General features: G+C 34.4%; 2 protein-coding genes across 3 annotated transcripts in view; both read right to left on the reverse strand.

The window, feature by feature from the left end:
• The window catches only part of LOC123526498 (uncharacterized), a 28,221-nt gene extending 26,418 nt beyond the window's left edge, over positions 1-1,803 (reverse strand). The window contains exon 1 of the mRNA XM_045305671.2: positions 1,692-1,803. Coding sequence (XP_045161606.2) covers positions 1,692-1,734 — 43 coding nt within the window. The 5' untranslated portion in view covers positions 1,735-1,803. The remainder of the gene's footprint in view (positions 1-1,691) is intronic.
• Positions 1,804-10,716: 8,913 nt separating this feature from the next.
• The window catches only part of LOC123526495 (uncharacterized), a 51,448-nt gene continuing 43,017 nt past the window's right edge, over positions 10,717-19,147 (reverse strand). For both annotated transcript variants that reach the window (XM_053522995.1, XM_053522994.1), the window contains 9 exons: positions 18,634-18,860; positions 17,763-17,925; positions 16,919-17,033; positions 16,093-16,155; positions 15,335-15,570; positions 14,699-14,873; positions 13,844-14,005; positions 11,873-12,958; positions 10,717-11,177 (listed from right to left, as the gene is read on the reverse strand). In XM_053522995.1, the coding sequence (XP_053378970.1) occupies positions 10,876-11,177; positions 11,873-12,958; positions 13,844-14,005; positions 14,699-14,873; positions 15,335-15,570; positions 16,093-16,155; positions 16,919-17,033; positions 17,763-17,925; positions 18,634-18,860 (2,529 nt within the window). In that variant the 3' untranslated portion in view covers positions 10,717-10,875. The remainder of the gene's footprint in view (positions 11,178-11,872; positions 12,959-13,843; positions 14,006-14,698; positions 14,874-15,334; positions 15,571-16,092; positions 16,156-16,918; positions 17,034-17,762; positions 17,926-18,633; positions 18,861-19,147) is intronic.

The raw sequence follows: 19,147 nt of genomic DNA on the forward strand, positions 1-19,147 counted from the left end.
TGTGGGGACCTGATTTCTGTTAATAAGTCCAACTTCTGTCAGTCTATTGTAGTTGACATACTGGTTCCACATCGGAAATTCATCGTGTATCACCTTTCCGTTTGCAATAATTTTGGCCGGGTATACTACTTTCACTTTGGCATTGGGGTTTTTGGCACGATATTCTTTATAAATGGGCCACAGTCGAGCTCTTGCAGTCTGGATTTCCTTCGGGTAATCATTGTCAATGGATAAACCAGGATGCTGTTTCAGCATGTAGGCCTTACTCAGTATGTATTCTACATCTCCGTAATCACGGAAGTTCACTATTATGGGCCGTTTGTTAAAGTTTTTACCTGGAACTCTGGCTCCTAGTCTGTGCGCCCTCGCAATGTATACATCATTCTGGTTTATGTCTAATTTTGTCTCTAGAAAATTGTTAATATGTGATAAACACTGCTCATCTCTCATTTCCGGTATTCCTCTGAAAATTAAGTTATTTCTTCTAGATCTCCCCTCTAAATCTATAGACTTATACGCCAGTGCTCTAAGCATTTCTGTTTGAGAATTTGTCACCTGTACTACCTGGCCTACTTTCTCATTCACGTGTGATAAGTTTTTTTGAAAAACAACAATATTCCGACTACAATCCACCTGTTCATTTCTAATATATTTCAGTTCGTCAAATATGTGCACTAATTTATCATCTATTGTGCTAGAAATAAAGTCTTGCCTATTAAATCCCATATTCTGCTGAACATCCATTTCCCGCTCTGTGAAAATTTCAAATCTGTTTTGAACCGGCACACTAAAGTTCGATGCAAAGTTCATTTTGACCAGAAAAACGTTAATATTTCTACCCGTAGTAAACTATCAATTTCTTATCTCAACAGTAACAAAAAAGTTTTCAAAATCTCTACACGATTAATCACTAAAATTTTAAAATTATCCCTGCATAAATTTTACATGATCACACTGTCCGCCATCTTTAAACATCATTTAAATTCAGTTTGTATGGAAATGTAATCATTTTATTGATGGGCGATTAATAAATCAGTATGTAACATTCATTACACAGAAACTGCTGGCAGAAACAAAGTGTTATCAAGTTATAAAATATTGTAACAATGAACTATGTCAACTAATTGTAAAACAGTGATATTTTAGTTACCCTAAGTTTAGGTTTTATCGTTTAAGTAGGTAGTTTTGCTCAACTGTTGTTAATATTTTGGCGACGAAAGTCTTCTTCTGCCAGCCAGATGTGACAGGAGAGTGTGGTATATTGCAGTAACATTGTAGCAACATTGTTGTAGAATTGATGTTGCAAATGTTACAATTAATAAATTGTCGTAAACTGTAAACAAACAAATCGCCGAATCGCATTATTAACATTTACATTTAGACTGTGACATATGCACACAGATGAAGCTTTTTGTGCACAGATAATTTCATATCTAGCCGAATTAAAGAAATTTCCAAATATTTTATTAAGCAATTTTTTATCTCCGTCTGGTTCTATTTATTAATCTTTCAGCAGTAATTTTGACAGTCAATAATGTTTTTTCTTTCTTTATTCATTTATTTACGAATAAAAACATAAAAAAATTAAAGTATTTATTTCTTCATAAAAGCGAGTTTTTCTATCAGAATGATAATTAATGTTCAACTGCTTAAATCAAACGAACATGTTAATGAAATAATAATGTACATACTTTTGGAATGGTTGCTAAACATCCTTTTCCAGTTCAACAACATCAGATTAGCGTGGCAACCACTAGTAAAATATTCACATTCTGTCAGCGCACACAAAATTGAACTGCCTGATACTTGGGATCCGACTGGCAATTACCCACGCGCCACATATTATATTATATAATTATATATTCAGCTTTATGAATAATTACGATGTGCTTTAGGACAATGAAACCTGCTCTCTGCGGAAGGACGGTTATGCAAATACAATTTCACATCAGCGCGGTATGGGTATTCTGTAAACATGCATAATTCATACTCAGTTCATTTCTTAACAACGACGCATTTTATTACAATTACTTTTTTTAAAATTCGTACTGATTTTATATAATGTTATAGAGTTTAAAATCTCGACATATCCAAACGTTTCGCAAACAACGTCAGCCGCTATTTGCACCCCCATCCCCCTTTACCTCTGTCCCTGATTCGTATAATTAATTTTTGGTACAAATAAGTAAATTGAAACACCGTCTTAACATGACTGAAATAGTGCTGACGAATTATGCTTACGCTGGAGACAAATCAAACAATTACAATAATAAATAAATAATATACAAACAATTACTTACTTTTCATGTACGTGTGAGCCCTGGAGTTTTGGATAAGCTCCTTTGAACACATAGTATACTACCGAGCAAAATAACTGAAAGCACGGTTTGATTAAGTCTGTTCATGCGAGATAATGAAATATGTAACACCTGTCCATCGCTGAACCTCCGATCAGAACCTTAATTGAGACAAAATGCATATCAGAGTTATGGTTCTTGGCCTACAAAATCACTTAATGGTGATAAACAAGTGTGCAATGTTGCAAAGCTGTAGCTCTTACAGTTTCTGAGAAAAGGTGGACCTAAACAAAAAAATTACCAACGCCGACACCGACGCCGACGCCAAAAATCAAGTGACAATACCTTGTAGATTTTTTTTTCAAAAATCAAACGAGCATAAATGACAGACGACTAATAAATCTAAAACAAACCATAAAATACTTGCAAATTAAACAACGTTTTTGTTGCCTCATGTTTACCATGCATTTGAATAGATTCATTAAAGCGTATCACAATGATTTACATACACACTATCATGAACGCATTATTCAAAAATTATAAATGAAAAACAAATCTGAGGGATCGTAATATGAAACATATCATACCAGAATTGCTCATTTATAAAACATGCCTCTGTCTGTTCATTTTGTAACTGTCGCATTTATAAAGATTATGATCTAAAAAGTAATTCTATACACTCAGTGAACGGCTTGTCGTGAATAATCACATCTATTTGCCAGAGGTATGTGGGCTGGTAAGCTATTCCAAAAGTGTTTTATTATATGAAATAAAAACGAAAAATATAAATATTTAATTTTAACCCAGTAAACCTGTGTTGAACTACTGTCGGTGACTAGCACAAATTATGGACTTTGATTTATATATAAGGAGTCATAAACTAGTGCACACTTATTGAATGGTTTGCCAGTCAATAGTTAAACCTATTGCCCGAGGTCCGAATGACTATTGACAGGCATCTCATTCAAGTTCTGACTAATGACCCAACAGCCATTCAATAAGTGTTAAATTATATAATATCAGAAGTTAATTGAGCTTATTAGCCCTGTAAACATGTGTTGATTTTGTTTGTTTGTTTTGGGTTTAACGCCGTTTTTCAACAGTATCTCAGTCATGTAACGGCGGGCAGTTAACCTAACCAGTATTCCTGGATTCTGTACCAGTACAAACCTGTTCTCCGCAAGTAACTGCCAACTTCCCCACATGAATCAGAGGTGGAGGACTAATGATTTCAGACACAATGTCGTTTATCAAATAGTCACGGAGAACATAAGCCCCGCCCGAGGATCGAACTCGCGACCCCGAGATCCGTAGACCAACGCTCTTACCTACTGAGCTAAGCGGGCGGGCAAACATGTGTTGAAGACTGGACATTTGGCATAAACTATAGAAAGGCGATTTATATGAGGAGTCATTTATTAACATATATTATTGAATAATAATTGTTGCAGGTTGTGATTATGATGGCTTTTGTCAGGTCTGAAATAACAATGCTGACATTTGTGTTGGGTTTAATGTAACATCGACAAAATTTAGATCATATTGCGACTTTTTAAACTTCCATGGAGTAGGAAGACCACAGATGTACGTCCTGGCGTTGATTCAGGAAAGGGCGGGCACTTAGGTAGAACCATCTACCTTTCGTAAGCCACCTGGATGGCTTCCTCACTAAACAATACTGCACCCAAAGCGATGTTTCGAACCCACCTGGTCTGATTTTACGCGATGGAAAAAGGTCCGTCGTGAAAACTTCAGATGGCTTGAAATCATTTAATATCATTGCTTAATAAAGGATGTACAGTTGCTAAATTAAAGGCAAATATATGTACGGTCGGTTCAAGGGGACGAAAGCGGCACATATCATAACCTCGCATAGCTTGACTCAATCAAACCGAGTCTACTATTGTTTTGCTTGATTGTTTAATGCTTCTGAAGTAGATTCTCCATTTAAAATATATATATATATATATCTATTTGAGAAAAGTGCCACTTGAATGCATGTGTTGCAGACCAAATAAATACCTGACCAATCGGTTTTGTCCTGCTCGTGAGTTCTACATTCGAGACTGGTGATAACGGGGTCTGCAAATTACCAAATACCAAATAAGCGCAACTCAAAACAGCCCATTGTCATACACAACACGCGTGCGTCTGTTCATTTGTTCGTTCATCATATTTCGTGTGCGGAGCATATATTTGTATCTGATCAAGGTATTGACTTTGAACTTGGCATGTAAGTAGGTTACGGTGGAACGATTATGTGCACAGCGCATGAACCGAGTCGGTAGGCCAAAGGTTGAATAAAAGGTTCAACTGTTGCTCAGATAGCATGGAACGATGCAAAGGCACTGCTGGTTTCTCCCTATATATCTGGCGATGACTTAAGCATAAAATCTCTTTCGTAGCCATACAGGAAATTCTTGTTTTATTGCTTAACACTACTACTAGGAAAAAATGTTACAAGCCAAAAATAAGAATTTCTTTCGTGTAAATGTCTCTAACAGATAAGAGCAATCAGGTTATCTTTAATAACATTGTGTGGAAGACTAGTATTCAATGTGGGGAATTGATATTAACTTATGTATTTTGTAGTTGACGATTTTTGTCAAGAACATCTCTGCTATTCTTAACTAATCATACTGAAAAAGTGATGGCAGTAGTGTCAGGAAATACAAAAAAATCCACTACTGGATCAATTTCTACATTCTGTAAATAACATGCAAATAATATTCAAATACATAGACGTGTATTAAACATTATTTGAAGACTTAACCCAAATCAGTTTTATCATGACTGGTTAGAAATTTAGAAAATAAGTTAGAGACTGCCAAAAAGCAATAATATACGCAACACAAGTAAATTTGAAAGTTTAGAATGTTGACTCAAATATATTTAGGAGTTTCTGTTAAGCAATTATCAAGGTTTTTAATGAGTACAACGCATTTGTCTGTAAAACCGTACAGTAAATATTTTGATTCCGAATTGTAATTAAAGAGGTAGCAGCTTGGTTTGCACATGACAATCGTCTTATGAAGGTGTATATTTGTGTTTCCATCTCTGCATAGAAGTAGATATATGACCTATTTTACTCGACCTCTTAGAGTGACCTAGCACTTGAATATTTGTACATGGGTCTCTTACTCAAGATATGTTTCCAGATGATCTGTAGTCTGAGGTCTTAGTTATTCCTGGTTGTAAGAAAAATGACAACACCTCAGTAAATAACAACTGCCCTTTTTCAATGTTTACGATTTTTGAAAAGGTTTTAAACGACTAGGTTAAACTGAATTATTGTTCATGGATAATAAAATATTACATAAAATTCAGTACGCTTTCAGAAGTATGTTTCCACGTACACGTACACATATTTGATTCCTTTGACTTACTATACTACGATGAGAAATATAAGACCCTCCCCTCTTTTGAGTTTGATTTATGGTTATGATATGTCAACTGTGGTTTAAAACAAGCTATTGTTATATGCAGACTATCTGGAGTCGCTTGTTTCAGGCAGATGAATGTCCTATATTGAAAAGGCCCCGAATCTTCTCAGTCAATGGTTGGTGTACAATCACTTGTCAATTAATTAAGGTAAAACTAAGTCTATCTTGTTTGGTTCTAAACATAGATTAAGGTGTACAAACACATGTAATAGTATAGTTATTGAACTTACCACATCGGATAAATACTTCTGTGCAACCTTGCAAAAAATCTTACCCTTTGACACCATGACTCGTTACCTTTTACAAAAGCTAACACCCATTCCGTATAAAGATTTCCTTATTCAGCCCACCAAAAAATATTGTTGTGTCTCTAATTCAATGTCATTATGATTATGCCTGTTTAGTATGTTCCCATGACTTGACTCAGTTGTTAAGAAAACAACATAAAATAAGTTGATTAGATTTGTTCTTGATTTTGACGAAAATTGGTCAGACCACTGACGTCCTCTTTACTGGTTGCTAGTCAACAAACATGTAGATCCGACTGTCGTTTCTCACGTATTCAATGTAAAGAATGGGTTAGGTCAATACGACGTTGGACAAGGATAGTGTTCATTCATTGTACACATGGTTAAGTCGCAAGGATTACCTTCTTATACCAAACGTAAATGATCTAAATGACTGCTTTATAGGGTGTTCATTATTGAAATCTACTTGCTACTATTAATCCAGTTAATAAATTATCAGTATTAACGACAACTGAATAGAGTTGTTTGCAGGAACTTTGGCATAATTAGTCATACCAATTTTTTATAAACCTTACATGTATTATTTTGAGTATAAGAAGTAGTATATTCGCATTGTCTCCCTTTTATTTAAATATTTATATAGATGCTTTCGGTCTACCATAATTTTGTGTTTCATTTAGTTCGAAGCACTTTTTATCTCTGATAAACCGGGTGGGCCAATGGTCCAGTGGTAAAACACTTGACTTCTATCCAGAGGTCCGGGGTTCGAATCCCGGTCAAGACACTGGAAATTTCTGAGATGCTCTTGAGTGTCTCCCACCTAACTTAGAGGTCCGTACTGGTTCTTCCCAGAAAAGACGGCTGCGTGTATCGGTGCTATACACCGGGCACGTTAAAGAACCAGACTGTCTATTCGCAAAGAGCTAGGCTAAGTTAGCCGGACAGGCCTGTATCTAAAAAGGATTTCTCTCTATCTGTCCCTCTCGTCAGATCGCTCTGTGTCTGTACTTGTAGAGCCCTGTGTGGCTGCGTTTGCTTTATGTAAAGCGCCATCGAACGTGTTTATCATGAAAAGGGCGCTATATAAATCTCGTATAATAACAATAATAATATTAATCTTGCGATGTGATATAATTTATTAGAATGTAAAGTAATTTGATGGTAACTAATGTTGTAATATATGCTGTGTCATAACGATACATTTTTAATTCAGTTGTGATAAAGTTTCCTCTATTTAAACATATATGTTTCCTTTTGAAATATCAATTGAAATGCCTCTGTATTTCATGCATGTATGTCATGGTTTATTTATATTCATTTATGTGATATTTCTATAGATGTTGTTTAAAATGTTCATGCATGCATTACTGACCGAGATAAATCTGTCCAGTATCTTGACTTTGGACTAAAGATCGTGTGTATGTGCTCTGTTACGGGAAAAAATGTGTCAAGTATTATCAAAATCTCTTCATGGATGACAGAGTTATGGACCGAGCAAGAACGAGAAGAACTTACAGATTTACGGACCGACAAGTCCCTTATAAACCTTATACTGGTTGCACTTTATAGATAGAGTACACGATTTTAATACGCCTTGGTTTTAAAATACAATAGCAATTTAAAGACACTTCTACGAGAAGGTATATCAAAACCAGCTTTTATGGGGATGTGGTTTACAAACCGTAAGATTTTGGGTCATGGCAATTTTTCAATTGTATTTAGTAAACTTATTAAACGATTTATTAAAAAAGGTTATGATCCAACTGTTTTGAGACACACCGCATGTTTGGTATTCAGCCCTTTTACAGTTGGACGCTACGCTTTCCTCTTTGTGTGTTACGGAACAGATGGAGGACTCTATGATAGGTAGTTCTTAAATCCCACCGGGACTGAGCTATTTTGATTTCTGATTTCTGGCCTGTTTCGTCGGGCCCTTAAGGGTGTTTCTGCAAAGGCATTGAGTACATACGTTTTAGGTTCTTAAAAATTGCATTTATAAAATATACAAGAGCATTTTTGTGTTTTACATTACCTGCCATCTTTTGCCTTTGCGTTATATTAGGGTTTCACCTGGCGGGGATTACTTTTATTTACACTGTCCTGTGACTTTGGAACATGGTGGGGGTAACAGTGAGGTTAGGTGCACCATAAACCGGTTTAAGCTCACCAGTGTTGGTTTTGCCACTGACCGTTCCAATGCGGTGTCCCACTGTGTTACTTTATTTGTTTGTTTTGTCCTTGTGTGTTTTCTTTTTGTGAGTGTGTGTATTGATCGTGTGCGAGTCCGCGTGCTTGGTTTACGTTTGGAGAGGCTGCGTTTTTAAAACTCGGCTTTCCCTGTTGGGTATTCATCATTGGTTTAAGGCTCATAATGCATTGCTTTAAAATGTTGCTGCCAAATGTTGTTTTAACACAAAATATATCTATTTCGTGTTAAATCCTACTTTCAATATTTTTTTCTGACAAATTTGCCATAGGTTTGAATATTGATTAACATAGTAATAATGTTTAATCCATTATATTTGATAACCTCCCTTTATGGCTCTAACTGTATAATGTCATGTATAATATTGAAACAAATGACTGATGTTCTAACAATGTGATAATGCATAAAATCTATTTGGATAGCTGCTTTAGTTGTTAAAAGAACTTTTTATATAAATGGCTGGATTTCCGTCCATAAGTTGTATAATATTGTCAATAGTAGTAGTAGGACTAATACAATGCTGATTAAATAAAGATATTTTGGAAACATTTTATGAGCATTCTATTTTGTCATAGAAGGTACCTCTTCACATTGAATGAACAATGACTTAAAGTTAAGTCAAATTATTTCATTCAATCTCTATCATGCTAGTAGGTGGATTTTCCTTTAGCTTTATACCTTTAAAATGATGTATAAATTAGGGGAACGTTATGTTGCAGAATATATTGAAAGCTTATTATCCCTTACCTTTTATTTGTAACCCATGTTAATATTAATGTACGGCTGCTGTTTCACTTTTGATGATAGATTATAATTATATATAGCAATGTTATGTATACAAGGAAATATTGAATAATCTAGTAAGAAGGACAAGACAATTTGAAAGCATTACGAAACAGAACCTCGCATGTACAGACTCAATCAAACCGAGTCTGCTATTATTATTCTTGGTTGCATTCTTTGCTTCCAAAAGACCTTTTTACAGTTTTTATTAACTATCACAACAGCAGTCTTTAAGTGCCGTGTGGCGGTTGTAAAAAGTCTCCCCGTACTTTGATTCAGTGTTGTTATATTTTCTGGTCCTTTGGGATCATGGAGTCCATTCAACATATGTGTAATGGAGTTCCGCTTAAGCCAGTGCTAGGGGGCGTGAGAGGTGTTGCACATTTCATTACCTCTCATGAACAGACTCAATCAAACCGAGTCTGCTATTATTCTTCTTGGTTGCATTCTTTGCTTCCAAAGGACCTTTTACAGATTTGTTTTTTACTAAATAAATTACACAGGGTTTAACATCTGAGCTCTTTAAACATATCAAAACTATAAACATCGTGTTCTCCAATACAGAGACATTGATCTGAATATTTTGTTGTCTTCTAGACGAAACATCTTAAAAACTGCAAATCTGCATATTATAGAAGCTTCCAAAGCACGTAGTATTATAGTTGCAAATGAAACGTTTTAGGCATGTTTCAGAAATCGATCAGCGCTAAGAAAAATAGTAAAATATTTGAATACTGTACCAGTAAATTTAACAACTTAAAATAAGTTCACAAATAAACGAAAATTTACAACAGTGTATTATGTTAATGTAAATGATAAATACAGCTTTATGGAGAAAGTAAAACAATATCGACAAAGACTTTACCATAAAAATGAACACAGTGAGTCACTGCATTTGAACGGTCACTGAAACACTCACTTTTAATTAGTGATGTGGTCTTGTTTGGTTGTTTTGGATCATGGAGATTTTTCAATATTTCTATGATAGAACTTCACTGAAGTCAGAACTACGTGTCGCGCAAGTAGATTATTCAATATTTATATAAAATAACTCCATCGCAGTTGGCACTACGTGCCGCGAGGTGTATTGCAAACCACCTCAAACAATGTGGACTCTAAGAGCTGATTATCCAAGGCTGACAGTACACAAACATTTAGGTGGACAGCACACAAAGTTCATTAATATATATGTTGCATGAATATGCGTTTTTTGTTTCAATATTAAATTTACAAGAACATATTCGTGTTTTAAATTCCATGCCTTCTGTTGTCATTACCTTTGGTAGAGATGCCCCCGGCGAGGGTACTTTTATTTACACTATACATGTAATGTGTCTTTTGACTTTGACTTTTGGACAGTGTTAGGGTTATAAGTGTGGTAAGGTGTGTACCATTAACCGATCTTTAAGCCTAATTTTTTCACTGACCGTTGCAACTCGACCTAATCTGTTTGTATTGTCCTCGTGCGTGTGTATCTGCGTGTTTGTGTGCATGTCCACGTACTGTGTGTTGTGATTAAGAGAGAATGTGTGGAGTTTTTGTGAGCATGGTGTTGTCTCTGTGATCGGGTGCGTGTGTAAACTGGTGTATTACGTGTGTAAACGTTTTTGTCGTTTGCACGTCAGTGTGCTGTCAGTTGCAGTTTCGGATGGCTGCGTGTTTGGCTTTCTGTTGGGTATTTATCATTGATTTTTTATATAAGAAAGTGACTATAAAGAATTGAAAATAACAAGAATGAGTTCAGGAAAAAACAATTCATTACAAATATGTAAATACTGGCAAAGAATTTTGATTATTTGAAGAACTTAAAACTGTGTACACAATACATGCGCTATTAAACATAATAACCGTCTGAGCAGTTTGGGTTTTCAGCAGCCATTTCCATGACAACAAAAAGTTTATGGCATCCAAGGGCGCCTTTGTTTTGGTTTGCGTTTAGCCCTAAGCTTCGATTTGCGAGGTTTAGCATACATGTAAAACCGAGAAAGAGTCCTTGGCTCCTCCACTTCCAAAGATGGCATGTTGATAGTAAGTTCGGGCTCCTCGTTTCCAAAGGTTATTATCTGTTCAGGATCCTCACTTACATATGATTCTATTTCAGAAGAATCTTCTGTAACATTAAATTCTGTTTCGTCGCACACAGATGGAATGGGCGTAGTTTCATATGATTGTAACGACTGTTCTTGTGGCGTCTCTTCACCTGAAAATTATGTGTTTGTATATTTCTAGTCGGTGAGCATTAAGGTGTTACAATGGAATTACTGAAAAATGTCGGCTCATTCGTTTCTGCATCGATTTTAGACAATACAACATTTAATGTAGGCATAAATTGCCAATTAGTATTCCAGTCCACCTGTTGTTGTTTTGCCAGGATTTTAGATATTACTGAATATTTTTTGCTAGTAATATCTTAAAGTTTCAACCCTATTAAATTAGGTGATGATTTATTTTTATTGATTTTGCTAAGTTATCCTATTTCTAAAAGGTCATACCACATACATAAAGAATGTATTTTATTAAAGAAATTGAAAACCATATACTCCATAAATAAACAGAGGGATATTTTACTAGAAAATAGTATGGTATCACAAAAATACACTTTTAGATACGGCACGTGAACGAAGATGCTGCCTTTTGTTTCCGTTTCTTCCCACAAAATTTACGCCAGTTTATTTATAAATTCTATACATTTTAGTGTATGTTTGTGACTTATTTTCAAAAGGGCTGATGATTTTATTGTGATGAAATTTCGAGATGTATTAACCAATATATCGTTTTCTGAGCGTACGCTACATTGCTCAAAGAATCGTTAAGTATAAATGACAAACTATCATATGGCGGATAAGTTATTTCCTCTGTTTAATATTTGAAAAGTATATGATCTAACATACTTACGCATAGGACTTTCGGCAAGTGGAGAAAGAGCTCTAGTTTCTGTTTGTCGTGCCGGTTTAGTGAAAAGTGAAAGTATGTACTTCACCACATAATCTATTACATCTTCCCTGGGATCTTGTCGAGTCTCGTGCACTACGTTGTCAATACTGATTCCGAGTAGCGACAGAAAGATTGTCAGCACAAAGAAAACAACAGTCAAAATATAAAACGAGAAAAATACCTTTGCATACACAGGTTGCTTTTCGTTGATTTCAGCAAATTTACTCTTTCCGGCTAAAGTTACAAACAATGTCCCCATACTTTTGAAAATGTTCTTGTATGATAGAAGCTGTGAACCAAACATCAAAAAGCCAAGAAAACAAAATGCCAGAAAAATGTGTAAGAAAGTCATGCTATACCAGAAAAGATCTTTCCCGCACTCACAAAACACCTTGTAAATGGCGTTGACGTTTTTGGAACTTGCAAATACTTCTAACATTCTGAGAGTTGCCATGAAAAGCAAAAATGCCAACGAAGATACAAGTATCTGATCCCATAAAGTGATATGAGCAAAGTTAACGAACAGCTTCTTGTCTTTCTTAAAGTTGTGTATTGTTTCAAACGCTAGTCCTAGTCGAATACTGTAAAATATGATTATAACAAGACCTAAAGTAAACATTACCAGCTCATAGACTTGCCAGAAGCTCTTGAAGAAGCCGAAGCATTGTTTGTATATCCTTATGCATATTTTTACACAAAGTGTAATCACATATATGATAAATATAATTTCGCACACTAATGTAAATGTACCAATGGAACCTAGATGGGTGTACACGCGAACTGGATATGTTGAGTACGAAGTAAACGCTCCTCCAGTTTGTAGAAACTCGACTACGAATACATTGTAGATAAATATATTTGTTGCTGCATTATACAGTGTAAATTCAAAAAGAACTGCTCTGGTTTGTCTGTCCATCCACAAGTTTGCGAAAAGTTCATTTAGTATACTGATAGAAATGTTGCGACTTATATCAAATGAAGCAATGTATCCACCGCCGCCGTAAGTTGTATACACTCCAGACGTAGGTAGCCCCCATATATCGTACGCTGCAAAAGAAATAGTGATGACAAAAGGAAAATAAAATTCATATAAATGATATTATACAACCATTCGTAAGAACACTAGTCTCGAAATAACAATGCGAGCAATCGTATTTAAATAATCAAAGAAAACAACGATTGAGGATTCAAAGTTCTGTGCTATAAATGAGTATTTGAATTATTGGGTATATGTTATTGCCATAAGCAGTTCACAGTAAAAGTATTTCAAGCGAAAGCGCATACTATGCAACGTATGATAGGACGTTCAGTTAAAAGAAAAACTGGAAGAAACAGAAAATGTTTCTAACGACGAGTTAACACTTGCAACTGAACAATGTGATAATTTCCTGACATATAGACTTGAAATTATATCGTCCGTACCTCAATGAAACATTTTAATAATCTAAGATGAAAACAAGATTGTCGGTTAACACGATTGAAACGCAATAAATATCTACGCTTAACAACTTTATTATTTCACACTGTTACCTCCCGCCAAAGACGGAAGAATATAGTTTTGGCGTCTTCCCGTTCGTCCTTCGATCCGTCTTTCCGTCCGTCTGTGTTATCTGATGCAAACTTTAAAGCTCTTTTCAAAACAATACTACGTTACGTATTACCTATCGGAATGGGAAACCATAATACTATACAGTATACATATGTTATAGCAAAATATTGATTTAGAAGAGGCATGTTTAATACTACCTTATATAATACCTCATGTGATTGTTCAGAAGGAATGGGAAATGAAAGTACTACTTAGGCAATAGCAAAATACTGATTTTGAATAGGAATGTTTAACAGTTAAACACAAATACCAAATGAGTTACATTTTACTGAATAACATGAATGATAGCATGACCTCTGTAACAGTATTACATAATCTGTTACCTGATATGTAATTCCAAGCAGCAGAAGAAACATTGAAGACAGCCTCAGAAGAAGGGCATGGTGCTGCTGACCATCCTAGACAAAAATTTCTATCCTCGTCGTCTAGGATTTCATACTTTCCATAACAGGACATACTTCCAATATAAGGTATAATGCACGTATCTTAAGAAAATAATTTAAAACATGAACTTTAAAAAACGCATCCCTTGTTTTAATGCAAGTAGTCAACACAACGTTAACATCGGCTAAACAAACAGTTGATAATAATCATATCTGTTTGTATTGTTTCTTTCATCTTGAGACAGTTTTTAAAATGCGTTTTTCCCAGTATTAAGTGCTGAGCCATAGTTGTGTCTTTAATTCGAATTAAAAACTAAATCAATATTTGGCGGTTTATTATTTGGCTTGAATGCGCTTGCTAACGATAGACCGTATAACTTACCGTCAAATGATTTCATGGCATATTTAATCATAAAATGTTTATATTGTGAAATGGTTAAGCTCAGACTAGAAAGAGACATATAAGTGCGCTGTAAATTTTCCAAAAAATTTCAAGATTTGTCCGAAACACATACATTTCGTATAAATATAAGCGTAATTATGATCATGTAAAACTTGCATATACAACTATTTGCAATACACATTGTAAAAGCTGTAAGAAAACTGTTTGAGTTGGCTGAATTTAGCATGATAACTTAAAATCTAGTGTTTTTACTTTCGTTTTCCATTCTTTTACTTCCTTTCACTACAACGATTGGAAAAAAAATAATGCACAGTCTCTGACAAAGACGAAAGTTAGTGTAATAGAGAACAATTATGTCGTAAATGTCGAGCAAAGACTATGCTGAAACCTACTGTTTTTGGTCCTCAGCTGCCGGAGACGAGGAGGGCCTAGCCGCAGATTGTTATATCCAGTGGTGAACTGACGTACTGTCCAATGTAGTGGAGCACCGTTCGCATCAAATTCAGGGAATAAACTTGGAATCACCGACATATTTAGCCAGTTGTATAAATCTCCAGGTGTTGTAATCTGAAACATGAAAAAAATCCCTTTGCTTGTTTTAGTTCGAGTAACCTGTTGTTTAAATGTCCATATTTATTAATACATCTACAATGAATGTGTTCCGAGTTATTTAATATATCATAATACACTTTGATGCACTTCTACTCTTTGTAACTCGGAATATAAACTATTAGGCATTGCATTATATAAACTGACAACCTTAAGGTTTAAAGAATAAACACAATTATACCTTTATATTTGACAATTTACTTGTCTGGACACTTTGATAGAACGCTGTAGTGTGTTTAGTTTAAAATTATATTACAATATTTAAAACCAGCCGTTCAATAGGTATATACAAAAAGACTATAAATGTATCGTGAAGATCAATCTTAATCAATCTCATCTTAGTTCTAATTAAAATTTCTTTAAAAGGTAGGCTGAGCAGTAATTACGTTCTTCTGAATTTTGTGAAGTACAAAACTTACAGCTTGAAACTGTGGCAACTTCCATGGCTTAACTATCGTGTTAACAATTTCTGAATGAAGTAGATAAGATCTGTCGTCTCTATTGGCGTAGCAGATGCTAAATATGATGAAAATCAAAAACAAATTGAGGAGAATGTCCTTTATAAAAGACGACAGTATAGTATCGTGCCGATGTCTCTCTGCAGCCAAAGCCAGACTTTGTCCCTGAAGTGGCGGTGTAACCTGCCTTGGATTTGCTGCAATATAGGAAACCAATATTGTTCAATTGTAAGCATTTCAATGAAGTTACAGAAGTTTTCATTACAGCATGCAATCGAGGAACTTAGCCGTATCGATGTTCCGTAATTCACAGACAGTAACCTAAAAGAGATTTCAATAGTTAGCAATTATTTTCTATGTATTTTTCATATAGATATATAAAAATGCAAAAATTTAGAAAAGTTTTTTTAGTTGATGTTTCCTGTTTTTATACCTCCGAAGCAATATAAAACTTTTATCTTTTCTGAATGACATGTGTTTAAGATCTCTGGAATCACTTAACTGTCATGAATATTATATTCTGCTATGTTTACGCCTCTTTTTCACATATCTTAAACAAAAGAACACTTTGATATAAGAGCACTGCCTTGAAATTTCTTGTATATGAATTGTATGGAACGTGATAATACATACATACATACATACATACATACATACATGTATACATACAAATGTAGTATTTGCTGCCATGTATACATAAAAATGTAAAATTTGCTTACATTTAAGAGACTTGACATCATCCCTGATCGCTTTCAAGATCTTTATCGACACGGAGAGCTCACCTAAGATAGAAAACATCTGATGTAATACAAAAAAAAAACGGCGAAATTGCCTGTATCGCAATTCACAGACACACCTTCGACCAATAACGTCGCATAAAGCAGGAAAAAGGAAGACACAGATGTGTTTGAAGCAAACACTAACTCTATAACTCTTTCTTGCACTCGGTGTTTTCTTACTTTCTGATCATTTAGGATCATGGAATTTAATTGAAATATATGAATAAAGGCGTTTCACTTCAATTGCAAGGGGGCGTCTGGTAAGTTGCAGGTTTAATTTATCATAGAAAACCGACTTACTCGAACCGACCTGTTGCGTTATATGCTTCCGATGGATATCGTAAAAGATGGTTTTGCTAATTGGTAATAAAAATGTCTCAGATAAGCTAAAATAAACTAAACAGAAAACAGTCGATTCAGAGATATTCAATGACATTTATCAAACATGATATACTTTAATAAAGAAAATGTGTTTATTTTAGAACATAAATAAAATAGATATCATTATAAGACGTGGTTCCTAAAGAACATACAAACGTCCATTTTACCTTTAGCGTCTAACAAAATAACCTTTTACCGCGACGCTGCTTTGACGTGACCTTGTTTATTATTGTATTTTAAATAGACCAGATGAACATCTGTGCATTTAGTTCGTTAATGTCATCCCATTAATGACCAAAGAAAAGATTACTGACACACACATACATTTATATATGATAATAATGAAAGTATTGAACAACAGCACTGGAAAATTTTAAGTCATTACTTTCGTCATGTCCCATCGTATGCTTGTACCTTCTAACAATATCTTCTACGTCAAGGTGAGTATCAAGTGTATTTGATCGAATCAATACACTGAGTACCAAAACGATACAAATTACCTAAAATATATATAACGACATTAATCAGTTATATTTTACAAATAACAGGAAATCTTTATCTAAATTCTATGTGGTTTTTAACTTTCCTTTGGTTATTTGTTATTGCCATAACAACAGACAACTCAAAGTTATTAACAAGCAGTGTTTACTAAACTTTGTATAAAATCGTTTTCCAAAAAGGCAGTCAAGGTTGTATATTAACTATCGCCATTTTGATAATATATCACTAGTAGATATCTAAAACAAATGCAAATTTTAAGTAATGCCTTTGCTTTCAGAACAATCAATTTATGCCTCCTAAAAAGATGGATAGCAATTTCGGAACATTAAATGCATTTTCCTGAAAACGGTACGAATTAATGACGTAGAAACACATAGAATTTCATATTGTTTGTTTTGTTTCATCAGAGTTATTTGCAGTTAATTTCATTCTACAAATCGGCATTTGTTAAATTGTAAGATCCTTTTTAAAATTGTTTTTATATATTAAAGGTTGCTATAATAGATTTTAGCATTTCAATCGGTTATTTATCCTTGTAAAACATATTCAATGTTTTCAAAGGGTCCAAATATAAATACTATAATGATTTTTTTTCTCTTGACGACTGCAACTTGACTGCTCATGATTGTTTCGATTACGATCGTTTACATCAGCAAAACAATTCATTGGATTTTTGACTCTTTTGAGACTCTATTACTCCTTCCAAAATTTCAACAAAATAAACTTACCATTACTGGGTCAACAAGCAATATCGACTCAAATAAGGACATAAAGAATGTAGTCAGCCATTCCTCGGATTTCTGTTTGCCCCATTCTATACTGTACAGTAAAATGAAAAACGCTGGAACCAGGATAGCAGCAACAAGTATGAACCAATTGATGTACACAAACCTGCACATATAATAAATTAGACAGGAATATGTTAAAAATATTGTAAGCATATAGTGATATTGACATTGTCTTGATTTTCCAAACAATGTGAAATTGACATATGAAAAAGTATAGAATATTCATACCTGAATTATTTATAAAGAAACGTAAAAGAAACATTGGTCAGCTGGACCAAAGACGAACTTAATCAAACTTTCTACATGGTTTCTGTCTTAAATACCTATATCCGATCCAAGTTTGATGAATTCAAGAACAACTACGTATAAGGGTAAGTTCTTTAATTCTCAGCCATTACCTTCAATAACTCCCTTTGTCGCCCATAACCGTCGTTAAACGCTAAAGCTGATCGGAGCATGACTATCTCCAAAGAAACATTAGTAGTTTTATTTCTGATCAATCACTTTTCGTATACAAAACATGTAGAACATTTTCTGGAGGCAGAGGGCCCAGCAAAGAAACATTTAGTAGCTGACTCGGATTATTTAGAAGTAGCCGTTTCATGAACGGTTATGATGCACGCAACACCAATCACAGCCACTAACTCTAGCTGGAGTGATACCATATGACAACATGAATCTAAACGAGTAAAGACAACCCTCACAATTAAATATCTTTCTGGGGTTTCCCGCTCAATATGTGTTACAATATGACTGTATGAAATCTTATAGATAAGTCATTTACATATCTTTATAACACAAACGTTTGTACCAGTATGGAAAACACAGTCTTCCTCGCAATTCTGGCACCTGTGAAGACAGTAATTTGGTTCTCAGCAAATCATCTGTCGGATCATCTTTCTGGCAAAATAAAGTACAACTACAACATCTCTTGCAGCTTATACAGCTATTGCGCCTTTTTTTAGTGTGTTGAAACAGGAAGACAATGAGCATCACCGGAGGTGTTGTAATCAGAGCACATATCATTGAAATAGATATCTGAAAATGATCACATCCACATTATTATCAGTATAGATGTAGCTGGGTACCTAATATATAATATATAATAACATTTCTTAATTACAGTCTGAGTAGTACTAAGGGAATTTACATATGTTTAAAAGTGTCAGATACAATTAACACAACATCCTTATTCATGTTCATAATAATGCAAAGAAGTTCATAAATAAAGTATAATCTTCAATGATAATATATTAGATTCATTCGAATTTTATCACAATGACTGACTTAGATCAAATTTAAATATATCTAAACGTCTTATCATT

Source organism: Mercenaria mercenaria, chromosome 14, assembly GCF_021730395.1.
Source record: "Mercenaria mercenaria strain notata chromosome 14, MADL_Memer_1, whole genome shotgun sequence".
Lineage (NCBI taxonomy): Eukaryota > Metazoa > Mollusca > Bivalvia > Venerida > Veneridae > Mercenaria > Mercenaria mercenaria.